Here is a 19,629-nt window from a genome sequence, read left to right on the forward strand (position 1 = left end):
TGGAAGACTCTTACAATTATAGCTGAACCTGCCTCTTGTACATTTTACGCATTTTTGGGGCTATTCATATGAACAGGGAGGATCGAGCCACCTGCTGTACAATATCAGTACTGCAACACCAAATTTAAACACTTCTTCATGCCTTGTGGACAATCATATTCCTACCTTTTCGAGATGTAACTCCTGGCTGATCCTTTAAACATTCCTCTTTGAATGTCTAATACCTCCTTATATGGCCCTGTGACACACTTTGTTTGATAACACTCCTGTGAAGCACCTTGGGACATTTTATTACATTAAAAGTGGTACATAAATGCAAGTTGTTATTGTATCAATAGAAAATACATCCCTCCTGCTTCTAATGGGGAATCTATTATTTTGTGTTAATTCAAGTTATTAGAGCTGTAAAATACCATCAATAGTTATGAGATAGACATTTTATCCAATTCATTACAAAAATATCTCATATAAAAGGACATAAGATGCCTTATTTGGCAAATACACTGACCAGTTTGTGACTAAGTCATACAGACCCAAGGGCTCACAGGTTTGACCGCTGGCTGTGTTTAGTTGATCTCTTGGCAGGGCATCTCCCTGAACTAAGGAGAAGAACATTTGGCCAAAGCTCCCATTCCTGATTACTATTGAAGGATATTTGCTGGAATGTGTGTTTCAATGGATGTCAAATGAGTACAGGATCAGGCCTGGTTGGGATGTCTCCACATTCCAAAAGATTGTTGACTGTCATCATCCAGGCTCACATGCCTCTAGGGGGACAAAGAATGAAAAGGGGAGAACGTTAAGATGCCGAGGGGCCGTTATGTGCATCTTTAATCTTAGATAGAACTGTTCGAAAATATGCTTCAATCAAAACCAAAGATGACATGATCAGAATTAAAAAGAAAATATTCGAATTGAGAATCCGTGTAACAAAAAGACTTGCATTTATATAGCACCTTTCATGACCTCAGGGCATCCCAAAGCACTTTGCAGTGGATGACGTACTTTAGAAGTGTAGTCACTGAAGAACCAGATAGAACACATGCCTGCTCACTGTGACGTCCGAAGAGAATGGAGATTGATTTGAGCATTGAGATTTGTAGTGCTTGTGTAAACGCCACAGAATTAAACATCATTACTATAAACTGTGGTAACCACAAACATCCATTCTCCTTCTTATTGATTTATCAGGTCCAGGTTTTTTGAAATACTACTACTGACAACAAGGGAACTACTGACAAGATCACATGAAGCTGCTAACGAAGTTACAAGCTACTTTGCTGCATGTAGTGCCCTTTCACATTTGTAGTTAATATTAATAGGTTTTAGTCACTTCAAAGACTAATAAAGATGAAAAGAAAACTATAATAAAACAATTGCTCTGAATTGGCTGAACTCAAGAAACCTAAAATTCATTGTTTATAGTCCAATTTCAAAGCTTATCTGATGATTCAATAAACCAGATACCAAAAGCATTTTCAGTGCGAATGTCCTAAACGCGTTTGCGTCAGTTTAAAATGACATTACATTGCTCATTGACTTTGGGTCAATTTTGCAAGACCAAAGATCACTTTATGCACGAGTTGTTTTGCTTGCGGTTGTATATAACTGACCTACTGAAGAGAGTTTCAGACAACAAGTTGAGAGGCGGTAAAGGTAATAACAGAGAGGGACAGGCATCCTAGCTCGACTCTTTGATCATTTCTGAACATGCAGAGAATGGATGCTGGGATGGACTTGCTCCACAGCTCCGGGGTAGAACTGGTGCAGTATCTACAGATGAATTACCAGGACTCCCAGAGCTGGTTCACTTTTATCTCTTTTGCTGCGGACCTGAGAAACACTTTCTTTATTTTCTTCCCCATCTGGTTCCACCTGTGTGAAGCGGTGGGCATCAAACTCATCTGGGTGGCAGTCATTGGAGACTGGCTCAACCTCATCTTTAAATGGTAAGCATTTTCTGACAAACTCCACTGAATGTCTTAGAAGGCCTTAAAGAACTTCTAGGCTTTGACTGTCAGGCAACATATGGCGGGTAGGACTCAGGCGCAGGGTGCATGTGCTGTCACACCTCACAATGCTAACTGCCTCCAATATCGTCCTTCCAATTTTTCCTATTAGTAAGTCCGAGTTAAAGATTAAAATGCCTGCTTTTACCTTCCCTGTTACTGACTTACTTATTGCCAGCGTAAAGCAAGGGCTATTTTCCCAGATCAGTTTCCCCATGAAACTTTCCTCAGCTTCAGCTGCGACCATGTCCCATCCTCCTGCCATTTATACCCCCATCACACATTAATGTATGCTGACACCTCATATGAAAGGTACATTTTCTTACTTTTTGAGCATCAGTAGATTAGTTTAAGTTTCTTGAACCCTGATTGGTGTAGATTAAAATGCTACTGTCACTTTGGCATGTTAGATGTTCAGTCATTCTACTGTACGCTGTGGTACGCTCGCAGAATACAGATAGCACTGAGGATCTCTGAGCTAGAAATAGAAGCTCTCCACCCAACCCATTTCTCCTTCCAACTGTGTCTACGTTGAAGCTTATGGACAACGATGTAAAGATAGAGCAGCCACACCTCTGACTCCTGACCTCTGTCAATCCACGTGACCCATGGATGCTGACAGTTACAGCTGCTACATGCCTTATAGCTCCATTCCTGAGCAGTTACATGAGAAACCATGTATCATGTGAAGACTCAAACAACATCCTCGCTTTCACCACATCAGGAGTTCAGATTGCTAGTTACACTAGTAGCAAGCTTGATTCTCAAATAACAAGTCAGGATGTTCCAATTTGAGATGTTTCAGCCTCGTGGGGAAGGGAGGGGAGGGGGGGTGGTTGGTCCATTTAAACTTGCATCACTTGGCGTTAATAGGGCAGTAACGGCCACAGAATGGTCCATTAACCCCGATGATGCAGTGGGTGGCATTTTGAAAGGGGCCTAGTGCAAGTTAAGGTGTCTGAATGCTTGCCTGTTTTAGGCAGCAGGCCCCTTTTGAAATGCAAATTGATGTCCTAGGACCCCTGATTGCCACTTTAGGTTGGAAACGATTGGAGCTAGTGTTGTGCACCACGATAGTGGACAGGAGACCCAGCCAAGAAAAACTCACCAGTTTGATATTTTAGTGGGGCCAGGAGTTATCAGGAGTGCTCCTCTGAGTCCCATGAAAGTAAACAGTTGCCCACCCCCCCAACCCCTGCCACCCCCACTATAAATTGTCCTTTCTATGATAGGTCCCTTTCTTGAAGATGCTTTATTATTTGAATTCCAAAGCCAGTATCTACTCAAAAGTGTGCATGTGCAATGAGGAAAGGATTCAGCTCAGTTGTGACTCTTCTTGACAGAATACCCTGCTGACACTTACCTCTATGCCCATCCATGAAGAATAAATAGCCCCTTGGGCAACAATGGAACCAAACTCCAGCATGAATATCACCTTCAGATGTAATTTATTTTAGTGTAGACAATTTCGTAGAGTTAGTCTATTTATAGAATGTTACAAAGATACAGCACAGAAGGAGCCATTTGGCCCATTGCCCTTTGCTATCCCCTCAAAAGAACTATCTAAGTCTCACTCCTCTGCTCTTTCCCCATAGCCCTGCAATTTTATCTTTTCAAGTATATATACAATTTTCTTTTGAAAGTTATTATTGAATTGACTTCCACCATCTTTTTAGGCATTGCATTACAGATCATAAGAACTCACAGTGTAAAAGACATCTCTCCTCATCTCACTTCTGAAAATGTGTCTTTTTTTGTAGGATATTATTTGGTCAGAGACCTTACTGGTGGGTTCATGAAACATCCTACTATGGCAACTCATCATTTCCTGTGTTAGAACAATATCCCATTACCTGTGAAACAGGGCCAGGTACTGAGAGACCGGCACATTTGCAAATAATTGAAACTGTAGCTCTTAATGAACCAAAGATTAGATTTTCTTCAGGGTTCCTGATGACGTAAAATTGACCCCAAACTTTGTGCATTTCAGGAAGCCCCTCGGGCCATGCCATGGGATCAGCTGGGGTTTGGTATGTGATGGTGACAGCATTTCTGACCAGCACACTTCAGAATAAGCAGCATTGCATCCAAAACTGGTGAGTCTCATATTCTGGATTTGTTAGTTCTTGAGATCTGCAAACTCATGTTGCAGTAGAAATAGTTGCTTTATAAATAAGCATCATTGTCTGAATTTGAATGAGTACTGACCAACACTCACAGTACAGCTTAATCACAGTTACCCATTATAACAAATGGATGATTCCATGTATGAGTGCATCCAAAACTGGGGGCCATAAATCTGGAAGTTGGCTGGCATAAATGAGGCCCAGTTATTAAAATACCCAGGGCCTCATTTCTGGAGTAGGTTGAGTTTCTAAACTCTCCCCACTATGTATCCACTCAAAACGGGACCAGAGGTAAAATCAGAATGGGGAGATTTAGTTAAACACTGATAGCCAGTGTTGCTTTGCTCTGAGGCCTCCCCTTATGTTACAGGTGTCTTCGCACTGTGCTTTGGACAGTATTCTGGGTGATGCAGGTCTGTGTCTGTGCATCCAGAGTGTTTGTGGCCACTCACTTCCCACATCAAGTCTGCCTGGGAGTCATTTCAGGTCAGTGGACTCATTATTTACAGATTGCAGCATTCCATACAAGATACAATGGTTCTTTAATATTTCAACTAGCAGAGTATTAGTATTTAATTTTGATAAACTGTAAGCATTGACACATGAATAATGCAAATAGTACCATATCTATATATAACTGTTAATTTAAGTCTCTATTGCAGCCTGTATTGAATAAAGACATTCTCAGTTGGTGGTGTTTGTATTTTTATGATCAGAATTAATGGAAAATACAGCCCGTCCATACTTCTATCCTGGCTAATGTTCATTGCTGAAACAGCACCACCAAACACTCTGGCCCTCTGCCAGTGTGTTTGGGGCCACCCAATGATTGCCATCACCCCACCCTCTTGACCCAACGTGCTGCCAATCTCCTTTTTTTCAAATTCTTTCATGGAATGCGGGTGTTACTGACAAGGCCAGCAGTTATTGCCCATCCCTAATTGCCCTTGACAACTGAGTGGCTTGCTAGGCCATTTCAGAGGGTAATTAAGAGTCAACCCCATTGCTGTGGGTCTGGAGTCACATGTAGGCCAGACCAGGTAAGGACAGCAGATTTCCTTCCCTAAAAGACATTAGTGAACCAGATGGGTTTTTAATGATAATCAGTGATAGTTTCATGGTGCCATTACTAAGACTAGCTTTCAATTCTAGATTTTATATTAATTAATTGAATTTAAACTCCACCAGCTGCTATGATGGGATTGCAACCTGTGCCCTTCGAGTATTAGCCTGAACACCAGATTGCTCATTTAGTGATATTGCCACTACACCACTGTCTCCACATCAAATCCTTTAGTGATCCTTCCACAGGAATTTCCTGACCACCCCCTGCTCACCAACACCCCCCTCCCCCGTCCCCGTGCCCTGCTGTCCCCCATTGAGCTACTGTAAGGCATCAGTTTGTTGCCTGCATCTCATTGATAGAATTTAAAGGCAAATCTGACATGGGGTCACTCTATCAATTTTGCACCCATTTTGGACGTAAGTTAAATTTCTCAGCCACAGAATTTAACACCCATAAAAGCCATGGAAAGCTTTTTAATTCAATATAATAAAAAACAGAATTTGACTTATTCAGTCACCAGAAAACAGTGGCCGTGGTGAAAAGGTAATATGTAAATACAGATCTGTCCTTCTTTCACAAGCTTTATTGGATTAATTCATAAACATGAAGCTTTATACTGATTGGATGAACTTCACTGATTCTCCTCAGTGCTAACTGTTGTACTATTTTGTGTTCAGGATTGATTGTGGCTGAAGTGTTTGGTCGAATTAATACAATCTACAACGCAACCTTCAAGCAGTATTTGAAGATCACTCTCTTCCTGTTTTCCTTCGCTCTGGGCTTTTACCTGCTGTTGAAAGTGCTGGGAGTGGATCTGCTGTGGTCAGTGGAGAAAGCCCAGAGATGGTGCGCCCGAGCAGAATGGGTCCACATCGACAGCACTCCCTTTGCTGGTCTGGTCAGGAATATGGGAGCCTTGTTTGGATTGGGATTAGCTCTCAACTCCCCCATGTACACAGAAAGCTGCAAAGGAAAGAGGGGCCAGCAGTTCGGCTTCAGACTAAGTTGCATTGTGGCGTCGTTGATCATCCTGCACCTGTTTGACTCGGTGAAGCCTCCAACACAGACGGAATTCCTGTTTTATTTACTGTCTTTCTGTAAAAGTGCTGTAGTGCCTCTGGCAGCCGTGGCATTTGTTCCGTACTGTATATCACAAATTGTAAACCGACAGGAAAAGAAGCTTCTGTAGATTTCTGAAGTGAAACGTTATCACAGGTAATAGGGTGTGTAGTCAGAGGACCTTAAAAAAAATCAGTCTGTATTTAACAGCTTCATGGACACTACACAAAAAATGCTGCATAGCTTTCTGCTCAAAGCTCACTTTCGTTATAATTTTTATAAGACAGAGCAGAAAGCACCAGTCGAATGAAAACAGCTAAAGTGTTTACAGTGATATGTCAACTCCCATGTCAGTCGTACCTGGAGCTGACTGTTGGTAATAACAATGGACAAAAGATTAATTCTTTTGTATGATGTTCCTCGCTCCACTATTTTCACAGAGGCATTGTAGCATTTTATTTGAAACACCCTTGTTGAACTATCTATGAAAGGAATGCTATAGAAATGATTGAAAGTTATTATCATTTGCTGTAAACTGTGAAATAGAAGTGGTAGTCTAAAACAGTTCACTTGGGCAATTTGAAATTTCTTTTTCAGGCCAATCTTACCCAATTTGGACCATTTTAACTTCCTTGATGGCCTATATCTTTTAAAATGGATCACAGTGTACATAATCGCCACTACCTCCCCAGAGCTTTCCTAACCATACTGCTGGGCAGCTGATTAACATCTATGGCAGTAATAATTTTTTAAAAAATTAAATATCTCTTGGCTGGTGGTTAGTAAGGATGGGGGATATAGGATGAGAAGATAGAGGAATTGGTAGGTTTGGGGGTGATTGGCTCCCTGCTCCCACATCTTAACTTGCCAGAATTCAGGCATGGAAAAGCCATACAGGCCAGGGGAGCGGCGGCATCATTTAAATGGCAAAGCTGCATTGTGACGATGAAACTTCAGGCCCAACCAACACCTGCACAGTCTCGTACCCACCAGCGGAAGCTGGCGGCAGACAGCATCCCCGCCACAGGAGGCCCAGGTAAGTTCATTTTTAAAGAACTTTTCATGGGCCCTCCTGCTCCACTTGGCTCCACAAGGGTACCTTGGGCCTCCTCTATCCTGGACTTCATTCCCTCTCCCAATAGTCAACCTTACTGATTGCCACCTTAGACACATCTCCTGTTGTTTCTGTGGGTTGCCTGGGGACAACAACTGAAAATGAAATATTTCCCAACCCCTTCTCACTCCTGATGATGGAACCATCTTGTCAAATCAGAGAGCGGCTCTGCCTATTTAAAAAAGAACGGTTTGTCCTGTGTCCTCTGTGGGTCATATTCCATTGGTCTTAACCTTTGGATAATGGTTTCACAAATACCTGGATTTTTGACCCTTGGAGCATAGCAAGATCTGTAATTGTTATTTATCTTTAGTGATTGTGTTTTGTTTGAGGGACGGTATAAAGTACGGGACAAGAATAAAAATGTATTTGAAATAAATGATGGCAATTAAGTTTCTTTTTATTGTGTAACTTGTAATGTTTGATTTTGCTGTGTTATGAAAATTTTCCAATAAAACAAAAAACAAATGATGATGCTTCTTCTGTTGTATTGTGGAATTATGTTTGTGAATGACTATTTTATTGCTTACTATAGGCTATGGTGTAAATAGGGTGTGCACTAAGAGTCCACTTGCACTTTAACTACAGTGTCAATGCAGAGGACAGCAGTATTATGCCATGTAATAGGCACTTTATAAGGAAGCAGCTGAACTGTAGCATACATCCAGGACCATAACTGCACATCAGCAAGTTTGATCCCTAGAAGTTTCATAGAAATTTGCAGCACAGACGGAGGCCATTCAGCCTGTTGTGCTGGCTCTTTGAAAGAGAAGGCATACTTTGTCCCACATCCCCATTTTTACCTGTAACCCTGTAAGTCCTTCATCCTCAAGTAGCTGTCCAACTCCCTTTTAAAATTATTTACGGAATCACCCTCCACCACCTTTTCAGATCCCAATAAATCCCTGGGTGAAAAAAATTCACCCTCCAGATCATTTTTCAATGATTTGAATCTATGACTGAAGTGATTTATGACTCTAACCCCTTATAGAGACTAAACCAAATCAGGAGTACATCCCTATGAATCTCATTTAATTGAGTTCAAACCAAACTCTTATAAACACTTATTTGGGTCCAAAGAATTGAACTAGTTTTCCCTTAAAGAAAGAAAACTAACAGAGAATATTACCATCTTTCAGATAGCCTATTTTAAAAATAATTATGGCTAAGTCATCAATATCCCAGATATTATAAGGGTCTGGGAAACTCTCTTCAATATGTATGTCTCCACTTAAAGAGACACAGAGAGGGGGTTCTTGTAGTTGTATACAGAATGCTACATGAGATGATTTATTAACTTTTATATATTTATTAAAGAATTTAACATGCAATACACTTTTAAGTGGATAAGTATACTACAATATCAAATATTACTAAGAGATGTAAAACATAATCTTATTTCTAAAATAGAATCCAAAAGTTCATCCTTGACAATGTTACAGCAAAATATCTTAGAATATGCATCAAAATTTGAATTAAACTGTTACCTTAAATTCCCCGAGTAAGCCTCCTGCTTAACAAGACAAAACCCTCTTGGTTAAGAGCAGAATTCTCTTGTCATGCAGTCAACCATCCTTACTATAGACTGAGAAGCATTGATGAGAAATTTCAATACCCCTGATTTTTTGATTCAAAACCTTCACGTTTATACTGTTTCTAATCTATTAACTCATCTTTTGGAATTAGGTGTTACCTTTCTGTGCATGTTTTTCCCGCTTTCCTTATCCATATATGGTAATATCATTAGCTACTTATTCCAAATTAATTATCTGCTGAGAATTCCCTTCTTATGAAGTTGTGAGCTTTTATCAAAATGTTTGTAGTGTTTTATAGTAACACTAAGGCTTAACTTTATAAATGTGTTTTATACTTAAAAGATTTTTAATTAAATTTGTGCAGTAACTGTTTTTTCCTTTTTGGGTTAAATTGGGTTTACGTAGCATTTGTTTCTGTAGGTAACATTCCATTTTGTGATTGATCACCTTGTACCATCTCCTTAGTCAGTCTGTCTATATGATTAACATTATCAACTAATTAGGATTATAGTTGCCAGTACGGAACACGTATAGCCTGTCTCGGTATGTTTCCAATGTAGCAGAAATCATGAAATGGATTTTTTAACTCTGCCCTTTAAGGGAATTTCAGTAAGTCTTGAAAACTGACCATTTATTCAATCTTTAATTCTAAAAAGGTATAATGTATTAATTATATCTAAATTCTACCTAATTAAGCCTATTGTACCTATATTTCATCACATGACTCTAGTTATTGACCTACTGCTAGACAGAATATTTTTTCTCTATCTGCTCTAATCAAAACCTTTTGTCATCTTGAAAACCTCAATTGGGTCACATCTTAATTTTTTCTGTTCCAAGGAGAACAATCCTAACTTTTTCAACCTCTCCTCTTAACTGAAGTCCTTCATTCCAGGTAACATCCTGGTAAACCTCCTCTGTACCCTTTACATCTTTCCTGAAGTGTGGTGTCCAGAATTGTCCACAATGCTCCAGTTGAGGCCTAATCAGTGATTTATAAAGTTCTAGCATGATCACTTTGCTTTTTTTATTTTATTCTTCTATTAATAAACCCAAGTAACATATGCTTTTTTAACCACCTTATCAACTTGCCCTGCCACCGTTAAGGATTTGTGTATGTGGATACCAAAGTCTCTGCTCATCTACACTTTTCAAAATCCAGCCCATAGTGTCTGTCCTTCAATATTGCTCCTCCCAAAGTGCATCCCTTCAACTTCTCTGAATTCCATTTGCCTTGCTTCTACCCATTTCACCATCCTGTTTATGTCATCCTGAAGCCTTTAACTACCTCAGCATGATCTAGTACTTTGCCAAGTTTCGTACTGTCTGCAGACTTTATAATATAGTTCCCTACACTCGAGTCTAGGTCCCTTTGTAAAAATTGCATTCTTGGTAAAACTTTAATCCAGCTTTGAACTGCAACCAAGTTAACTTACAAATGTCTATATAGTTCCCAACTTGGATCTTTTTGACTTTGAATTTGCTTAGGTTAAATAAGTTTGTATTTTTTGGCTGTGACTCAGGAGGCCAGTGCACAGGAGGTCATCTGTTCAGTAACGTGGGTGTCGTAAAAAAAGCTCTGTTTGATTGGTTGATGTTAATCCAATGGAGACAATCATTTTCTGACCTTTGGGTGGACCACACAGACTGCAGTGGTTCAAGAAGGCAGTTCACCATCACCTTCTCAAGGGCAATTAGGGATGGCCAATGAATGCTGGTGTTGCCAGTGACACCCACGTCCCATGAACAAATAAAACAAATCTGTGAGCTGGCAGCTGATTCCAACAATGTTTGAATTTTACTGAAAAAAGTTAGAGGACCGATTTCAGGAAGAGAGGTTGCTGCTCACTCTGAGTTCATGGATTGTGACATTAGGGATTATATTCAGGAAGTTTGCAAAACAGGAACAAGGCTTACATTGTTGAGATTGAAACACCAAGTGAACTTGTTCTCTAATTACTACTTCGAATCCTTTGTGATTTCACGCTTAAGACTTCTTACAACTGTCTTTGGTACTCCAACAGTCTAGTAACTAGACAAGAATTTTCCAAGTGTTTAGACATAGGTAATTGTAGACATATCAGCATTACAAAAATAATGACATTTAATAATTCATTTGCTTATCCTTCAGCAGCAAGCTTTTCTACTTAAGATGCATTTGCCCATGCCAGAATTCGGGAATTAAATTAACTGGAATTGCCTGAACCTGAGGAAAACAGTGAAGCAGTTTGTAACACAGTCATTAGATTTACCCCAACTGTAGTAGAGAACATTCTGAAATTTGTTACAATACATGGGGGGATTCCACTTTGTAAGGCATGTGGATATCACTTGTATCTTTGTTATGCTCTGAGGCATTTGTTAATATCTCCTGTATTTCAGTTGTGGTGTGGACCAGCATGTGGAGCTCACCGGGTGGTAAAAACATGGATGTGAAGGACATTGGGATGAAAGGAGAAGAGTTCTGACCGAAGACATCATCGCTGGGGTTCATGTAGGACTTTTTAAAAACAAAAGACAGTGTAACTGAACAAGGACCCCAACATACACAGACAGACAGACTGACAAGTCAGGACATGCCACTGATGTGGTAGCCTGGGCTGTTAAAACATCAAATAGCCTGTCTACAACCACACTCATGGACAATGGCCTTTTGAAATATGTGTGAATGGTTTCATTCTTGCCTTATCAAGATCAGATATCACATCCATGGGTGGTATGCACCTAAGAACTCCCCCTGCTGAGAGCAGGATATGGATGGCACAGTGGCGCAGTGGTTAGCACCGCAGCCTCACAGCTCCAGCGAGCTGGGTTCAATTCTGGGTAGTGCCTGTGTGGAGTTTGCAAGTTCTCCCTGTGTCTGCGTGGGTTTCCTCCGGGTGCTCCGGTTTCCTCCCACATGCCAAAGACTTGCAGGTTGATAGGTAAATTGGCCATTAGCAATTCTCCCTAGTACAGGTAGGTGGTAGGGAAATATAGGGACAGGTGGGGATGTGGTAGGAATATGGAATTAGTGTAGGATTAGTATAAATGGGTGGTTGATGGTTGGCACAGACTCGGTGGGCCGAAGGGCCTGTTTCAGTGCTGTATCTCTAAAAAAAATCACATGCAGGTGGTCTTGCATAGCAGGTGGGATTGATAAGGCACTGAAATCCAATCGGATGATCCAATTCAAAACATTACCTTATATGTCAAAGGGCCAGGTATAAAGCCACAGCTCACAAGGACAATGTTGCTACAGCTGGGATGTGTGACTTGGTCAGTCTCAGGAAGTCGTGCGGGAGGAGTCGTTCAGTGGACCTGACCACCTGAGAATGAGCCCTGTACGAAGATCCACTAAACTGGTGTAAGTATATGCAAGTGCATGGTGAGTTAATAGAGGTCTTCCACATGAAGTGGAAATTGTATCTCAAGTCTGTTTCCTGCGACTGATACTCAGTACAGGGTCAGGACCTTAGAGAAAAATGAGCCCACCTTTTTAAGAGTCTTACAACTTACACAGATGAATGAACTTTAGAACATCAAAAGGAAACTCAAAGTCAAATGCTGAAAAATCCCAAATTCTCATCCTAAAATTATCAGATATACCATTTTGCCCTGAATACATTGCCCTCATCTGAGCCCTCAGAAGTTACCAGTAAACATTTTTCCATTTAGTTAAGACTATTCCATTTAAGGATAACACTTCTCCATATTAATTAATGTTACTCTTAGTGACAGGACAGAAATCTTATAACTCAAGTGTCACTGGGCTGGTACTGCACCTAAAAGCTCCAACCTTGAATTTGGAGTACATCAAATTGGTCAGGTACAAGTGCAATGGTCAATATAGCATTAATACAGTCTGAACGATTTTTTAAAAACTGTTACGTGGAATTACATAGAATACAGCACAGTAGCAGGCCATTTGGCCAAACTGGTCTATGCCAGTGTTTAAGATCCATGTGAGCCTTCTCCTACCTTACTTCATCTAACCTTAAAAACATAACCTTCTATTCCTTATTCCTTCATGTACCTATCTAGCTTCCCCTTAAATGCATTTACAAATATGGCACGGCATAATCTCAATACTTGTGTCCACTTCACATTCGCAGATACTTAGGTAGCCAGCTGCAAAGGTATAGGGAATGACTAAGAAAGCTAAAGAAATTATTTTGTATTCTAACCTAAAACGTCCATGTAAACAAAGGAGGTCAAAAAGCAGCATGAAGCACCGAGAAGGACAAGACCACCAATGCAGTGGCAATATCATCACGTTCCCCCCTTAGCCACACACTATCCTGATTTGGAAAGATATCACTGTTCCTTCATTGTAACTTGGTCAATAAAATTCCCTACCGACTGCTATTGTGGGAGCACTAGCGCCACACGTTCAGGAGAAGATCCACCAGCCACTTCCCAGGACGATTAAGGATCAGCAATAAGTCTGAATACCTTATTCACCATAATGCTGGACGCTTCCTCAGAAGCAGCCCACTATATATTATGCTTTCACTGGCCAGGATCAGCAGCCAGCATTGGCTGAACCTGCCAAGGCACCAGCAAGCCACATGTGCAGGTACTGTTGCATCAACCAGGCAATGACTGCAGCAAACCATCGTCAGAACATCTGGGTCTCCAGAGGGCCAGAAGCAGAGCTGTGCTATCTGTTACCAGGCCAGTTGTAGTTGCCATGTAGCAATTGTGTTGTCACAGTCGGTGAGAGTTTAAAATGGCTGTGACCTCAATCCTGTCTCCATCTCCATCGAGGCATCCTGAAAAGCTGGCCTATGAAATGGCATTGTGAAGTGGCAAATATCCCACCCACCCCTGTTCCTCATAACACCTTATGCAGCATCACCTTCACTTTAATAGCCACATTCATTTTAATAGGTAGACAATCATTTGGGAGGGAAATGCGCATCCAATTTCCCAATGTGCACAAGATTGGGACCTGAAATTCATGAACTTAGCTGTTTGGAATGACACAGGTCAGAGAGAATCTGTAGAAAGGCTAGTTAATATTTTGGGTTCATGGCATTAACCTGTCTTTTCTTATTATTACTAAAGCCGATGTGTTCCCAGTATTTCATCGCTTGTAGTTTCTCTCTTTTGATTACAGCTTTATGTTGCCTTTGTTTAGAACTTTTGTTCCACTCACTTAAAATGTGCAATGAATATCTGATTAAAATCTATCACTCCTACTGAATAGTCATTACAAAAGGAGAGTTTCCATTTTGGTGCTCCCTATGCACACTATTACATATTGGAAAAGTGCACGTGCCCAGCTCTTATTGAATGGAAATCTTTTGGCCGGGGGTGCAGAATGTCCTGGATATGCTTCTGTTAGGACTTTTGCATGAATTGTATTTGTATTGATTTAGCCTATGTTGAAATATTCTTGGAGAGAGTATGATTCCACTTTGTAAACCAAAATGTGTTACGTGGAACATGTAACCTAATATTTATCAGGCACTTGCTTCCTATGCCTTTAGAAATACATCATGGTCATTTGCCACACTGAGGCAAGACATTGAAAAATTATCTGGATAAAAACTAAATGATCTCCTTAATGCCTTCACTAGATAGGTGTGATTGCATGGATTAAGCTATTTGCAGTTCAATGATAAACAACATCTCTGGAAACAAACAAACTCATTTGCCTCGTCAATCATATCTTTTACTGAAAACAGAAGAGATGTAATATTAGAACAAACAAAGAACAAAGAAAATTACAGCACAGGAACAGGCCCTTCGGCCCTCCAAGCCTGCGCCGATCCAGATCCTCTATCTAAACATGTCGCCTATTTTCTAAGGGTCTGTATCTCTTTTCTTCCTGCCCATTCATGTATCTGTCTAGATACATCTTAAAAGACGCCATCGTGCCCGCATCTACCACCTCCGCTGGCAACGCGTTCCAGGCACCCACCAGCCTCTGCGTAAAGAACTTTCCACGCATATCCCCCCTAAACTTTTCCCCTCTCACTTTGAACTCGTGACCCCTAGTAATTGAATCCCCCACTCTGGGAAAAAGCCTCTTGCTATCCACCCTGTCTATACCTCTCATGATTTTGTACACCTCAATCAGGTCCCCCCTCAACCTCCGTCTTTCTAATGAAAGTAATCCTAATCTACTCAACCTCTCTTCATAGCTAGCGCCCTCCATACCAGGCAACATCCTGGTGAACCTCCTCTGCACCCTCTCCAAAGCATCCACATCCTTTTGGTAATGTGGCGACCAGAACTGCACGCAGTATTCCAAATGTGGCCGAACCAAAGTCCTATACAACTGTAACATGACCTGCCAACTCTTGTACTCAATACCCCGTCCGATGAAGGAAAGCATGCCGTATGCCTTCTTGACCACTCTATTTACCTGCGTTGCCACCTTCAGGGAACAGTGGACCTGAACACCCAAATCTCTCTGGACATCAATTTTCCCCAGGACTTTTCCATTTACTGTATAGTTCACTCTTGAATTGGATCTTCCAAAATACATCACCTCGCATTTGCCCTGATTGAACTCCATCTGCCATTTCTCTGCCCAACTCTCCAATCTATCTATATTCTGCTGTATTCTCTGACAGTCCCCTTCACTATCTGCTACTCCACCAATCTTAGTGTCGTCTGCAAACTTGCTAATCAGTCCACCTATACTTTCCTCCAAATCATTAATGTATATCACAAACAACAGTGGTCCCAGCACGGATCCCTGTGGAACACCACTGGTCACACGTCTCCATTTTGAGAAACTCCCTTCCACTGCTACTCTCTGTCTCCTGTTGCCCAGCCAGTTCTTTATCCATCTAGCTAGTACACCTTGGACCCCATGCGCCTTCACTTTCTCCAACAGCCTACCATGGGGAACCTTATCAAACGCCTTACTGAAGTCCATGTATATGAAATCGACAGCCCTTCCCTCATCAATCAACTTTGTCACTTCCTCAAAGAATTCTATTAAGTTGGTAAGACATGACCTTCCCTGCACAAAACCATGTTGCCTATCACTGATAAGCCCATTTTCTTCCAAATGGGAATAGATCCTATCCCTCAGTATCTTCTACAGCAGCTTCCCTACCACTGACGTCAGGCTCACCGGTCTATAATTACCTGGATTATCCCTGCTACCCTTCTTAAACAAGGGGACAACATTAGCAATTCTCCAGTCCTCCGGGACCTCACCCGTGTTTAAGGATGCTGCAAAGATATCTGTTAAGGCCCCAGCTATTTCCTCTCTCGCTTCCCTCAGTAACCTGGGATAGATCCCATCCGGACCTGGGGACTTGTCCACGTTAATGCCCTTTAGAATACCCAACACTTCCTCCCTCCTTATGCCGACTTGACCTAGAGTAATCAAACATCTGTTCCTAACCTCAACATCCGTCATGTCCCTCTCCTCGGTGAATACCGATGCAAAGTACTCGTTTAGAATCTCACCCATTTTCTCTGACTCCAAGCATAACATTCCTCCTTTGTCCTTTAGTGGGCCAATCCTTTCTCTAGTTACCCTCTTTCTCCTTATATATGAATAAAAGGCTTTGGGATTTTCTTTAACCCTGTTTGCTAAAGATATTTCATGACCCCTTTTAGCCCTCTTAATTCCTCGTTTCAGATTGGTCCTACATTCCCGATATTCTTTCAAAGCTTCGTCTTTCATCAGCCGCCTAGACCTTATGTATGCTTCCTTTTTCCTCTTAGCTAGTCTCACAATTTCACCTGTCATCATATTATTACAAACTCACTATACAGGAGGTTACATTGATATTTATTAACTAGTAGTAGGCCTGGACAACGTATGTCAGCCAAGAGCGACGTCTCAATTCATTCCATCTTCGCTGCCTCCAGAGAATACTTGGCATCAGGTGGCAGGACCATATCTCCAACACAGAAGTCCTCAAGGCGGCCAACATCCCCAGCTTGTACACACTACTGAGTCAGCGGCGCTTGAGATGGCTTGGCCATGTGAGCTGCATGGAAGATGGCAGGATCCCCAAAGACACATTGTACAGCGAGCTCACCACTGGTATCAGACCCACTGGCTGTCCACGTCTCGGGTTTAAAGACGTCTGCAAACGCGACATGAAGTCCTGTGACATTGATCACAAGTCGTGGGAGTCAGTTGCCAGCATGCGCCAGAGCTGGCGGGCAGCCATAAAGGCGGGGCTAAAGTGTGGCGAGTCGAAGAGACTTAGCAGTTGGCAGGAAAGAAGACAAAAGCGCAAGGGGAGAGTCAACTGTGTAACAGCCCCGACAAACAAATTTTTCTGCAGCACCTGTGGAAGAGCCTGTCACTCTAGAATTGACCTTTATAGCCACTCCAGGCGCTGCTCCACACACCACTGACCACCTCCAGGCGCTTACCCATTGTCTCTCGAGATAAGGAGGCCAAAGAAGAAGTAGTTACATGTATAATTTTTAATTGAGAATAAACTCTGGAAATTACTGTGAATTACCTTATGATACAAATGCTTAGCTTAATTGAATCAGATTGCACTCTTCTCCTTTAAGTTCATTTAAAACAAGAGGGTTAACACTGCCATTAAAATATCAGAGAGGAACTTGCTGCTAGCATGTTAAGTTTTCACTCGATTACATTGGTCACCTTAATTTCCAGGTTCAAATCTTGCCTGTATAATTCAGGGTCAGTGAACCACCTGGAATATGTCCAACATTCAACTAGCTTTTTTAAAACAAACAATTGAACTACAGTTGAGTTAGAGAACAGTGCCACCTCCTGAAGAGAATAATTGCTGCAAAGAATGAGAATGTCATTAAAACATGGCCCAAAGATGTCAAATTGAACTTGCTTTGAAAATTATTTCCCCCCCCGTTTGCTCCTCAACTCTGCTGATTTAAACTGCGGCACAGCACCCTAGGGTTCACTCAAGGAGACGTTCTTCCTGTACCCAACAGCTTCTCACACATAGTTCCCATAAGGATCACTGGAAAGTGATCATGGGCTGGATTTTCAAATCGGGGTCAGGAACCTGACGCCTGGATGAATTCCAGGTCCTGACCCTGCGCCTTAGCTGCAGTAGACATTCTCGCTATGCTATTTTTAAATGTAAATACCCAAATAGAGGCGCCGAGCGCCTCCAGGAGGTGGGAGCAGCCTGCCTGTCGCCAGCGACAAAAGGCGGCAGCCCTGTTGGGGGCTGCTGCTGCCTTGTTGAAGAGAGCAGGCAGCTCCTTAGAGGGACAGCAGTGTCCCCAGGGATGGAAATGGCCTTGCAAGCGAGGTGACGATAGAGCACTCAAAATACGTAAGTAGGCCCAGGAAAGGTCAGTAAATTAAATGGAAAGTTTCTGCCTGTCCACTAACATGCACCAGACTGGGTTCGCCGAATTAAAGATTGAAAATTCTATTTGCCACTGCACAGACCCTTTAACAAACTCCTTAAGGAACTTAAGGAGCCATTAATTGGCAGTGGGTGTGTTCCCGTTCCCTCCCCCTTTCTGGCTCTATGAAAATTCAAAACTGTCTGGGAGGTGTTAGGATCCCGAGGGGACCTCCAGGACTACGAGTTTGAAATCCTGCCCAGACGGGGTTCCGATCCTGCAGCCCTTTGGAAATCCGGCTCCCTAAGCCAGAATCCTGACGGGTTTTTCCATATGATTCGAGACTTTGTGAAGCAGAATCTGACTGTTGTGCTCAACCAATCTGGCATATCTGGTATTTTGAACCTCTTGTTGTGATGTGTATCCTATTCATCTGCAGCTGCAAACTAAGAATATGTTGTTCATTAAATTTTATTTGTATTGTTTGTAGTATAAGGGTCTGAAAGGGTTAATCTTGAGAATGTGTAAAGAATACCTTCTACCATGATGATGTAAGAGATCACATGTGAGAGAGACTTGAGGTTAGATGCAGTGTGACTTTGGTGGAGTCACACAGACGAGTGTGAAGTTCTAATTTAATAAATATCAATGTTCTAACTAACCCAGGCTGAAGTATCTCTGTCAGCTGGACTAAGTAGGGTGGCAGCGTACCAAACAAACATACAACATGCTGATCAGTGGTTAGATTAACCAGGGTTCCTTCCGGGCTATGCCCAGAAGAAGAATTTGAAAGAAATTAAAGAAGCAGATCTGAAAAAGAGCCAAAACTGCAGATTTGAGCGGAGGCTGCAGAACATGATTGTCCAACATATGAGCCAGGGCCGAGAATCTGGCCCGCCAAAGGTGTGAATCTGGCCCGCCAAAGGTGTGAATCTGGCCCGCCAATCCTGTGTGACTGATCGCCGGCTGCCTGAGGCTCGGCCGCACCAGCGGAGCGGTGGATGCAACAGTTAGTCGGATTGGAGTGCTGGATACCACATGCTTGTCCAACCTGCCTCACAAACTGCTGAGGAAGGTGAGCAATTTAACTGGAGTGTGTTGGGGACAGCTGCTGTGTAGTCAGTTGCTGTTATAGCGGGAATATGCATATGTCTCAGTGGGAATTTAACCTCTTGGCTGGGATTTTACGGGTCCCCTGAGGCGGGTTTGGAGGCGGGGGGCATGGAGAATCGTGACGGGTGGCAGGGGAATGGCAGGGCAGAGGGCCCGTCACCTCCCCATTGCCCAGTGATCTTCCCAGGGGCAGGATAGGTCGATGCCAGCCTTCCATCCCAGAGACAAATTGAGGGCCTTAAGTGGCCTATTAATTGCTTCTTCCCGCCGCTGCTGCAATCTTACCAGCGGTGGGGGAGACCTCTGCCACACAGGGAGGACGCCTTGTTTTACAAGGCGTCCTCCCTGC

General features: G+C 42.2%; 1 protein-coding gene across 1 annotated transcript; it reads left to right on the forward strand.

The window, feature by feature from the left end:
- The first annotated feature begins 1,621 nt into the window (after positions 1-1,621).
- LOC137348142 (glucose-6-phosphatase catalytic subunit 1-like) lies at positions 1,622-7,853 on the forward strand. The gene is made up of 5 exons (XM_068013397.1): positions 1,622-1,949; positions 3,770-3,879; positions 4,000-4,105; positions 4,506-4,621; positions 5,879-7,853. The coding sequence occupies exons 1-5, from the start codon at positions 1,711-1,713 to the stop codon at positions 6,388-6,390; spliced, it is 1,083 nt and encodes a 360-aa protein (XP_067869498.1). The 5' UTR covers positions 1,622-1,710; the 3' UTR covers positions 6,391-7,853.
- The last annotated feature ends 11,776 nt before the right edge of the window (positions 7,854-19,629 follow it).

The sequence above is a fragment of the Heterodontus francisci genome, chromosome 33 (genome assembly GCF_036365525.1).
Source record: "Heterodontus francisci isolate sHetFra1 chromosome 33, sHetFra1.hap1, whole genome shotgun sequence".
Classification (NCBI taxonomy): Eukaryota; Metazoa; Chordata; class Chondrichthyes; order Heterodontiformes; family Heterodontidae; genus Heterodontus; species Heterodontus francisci.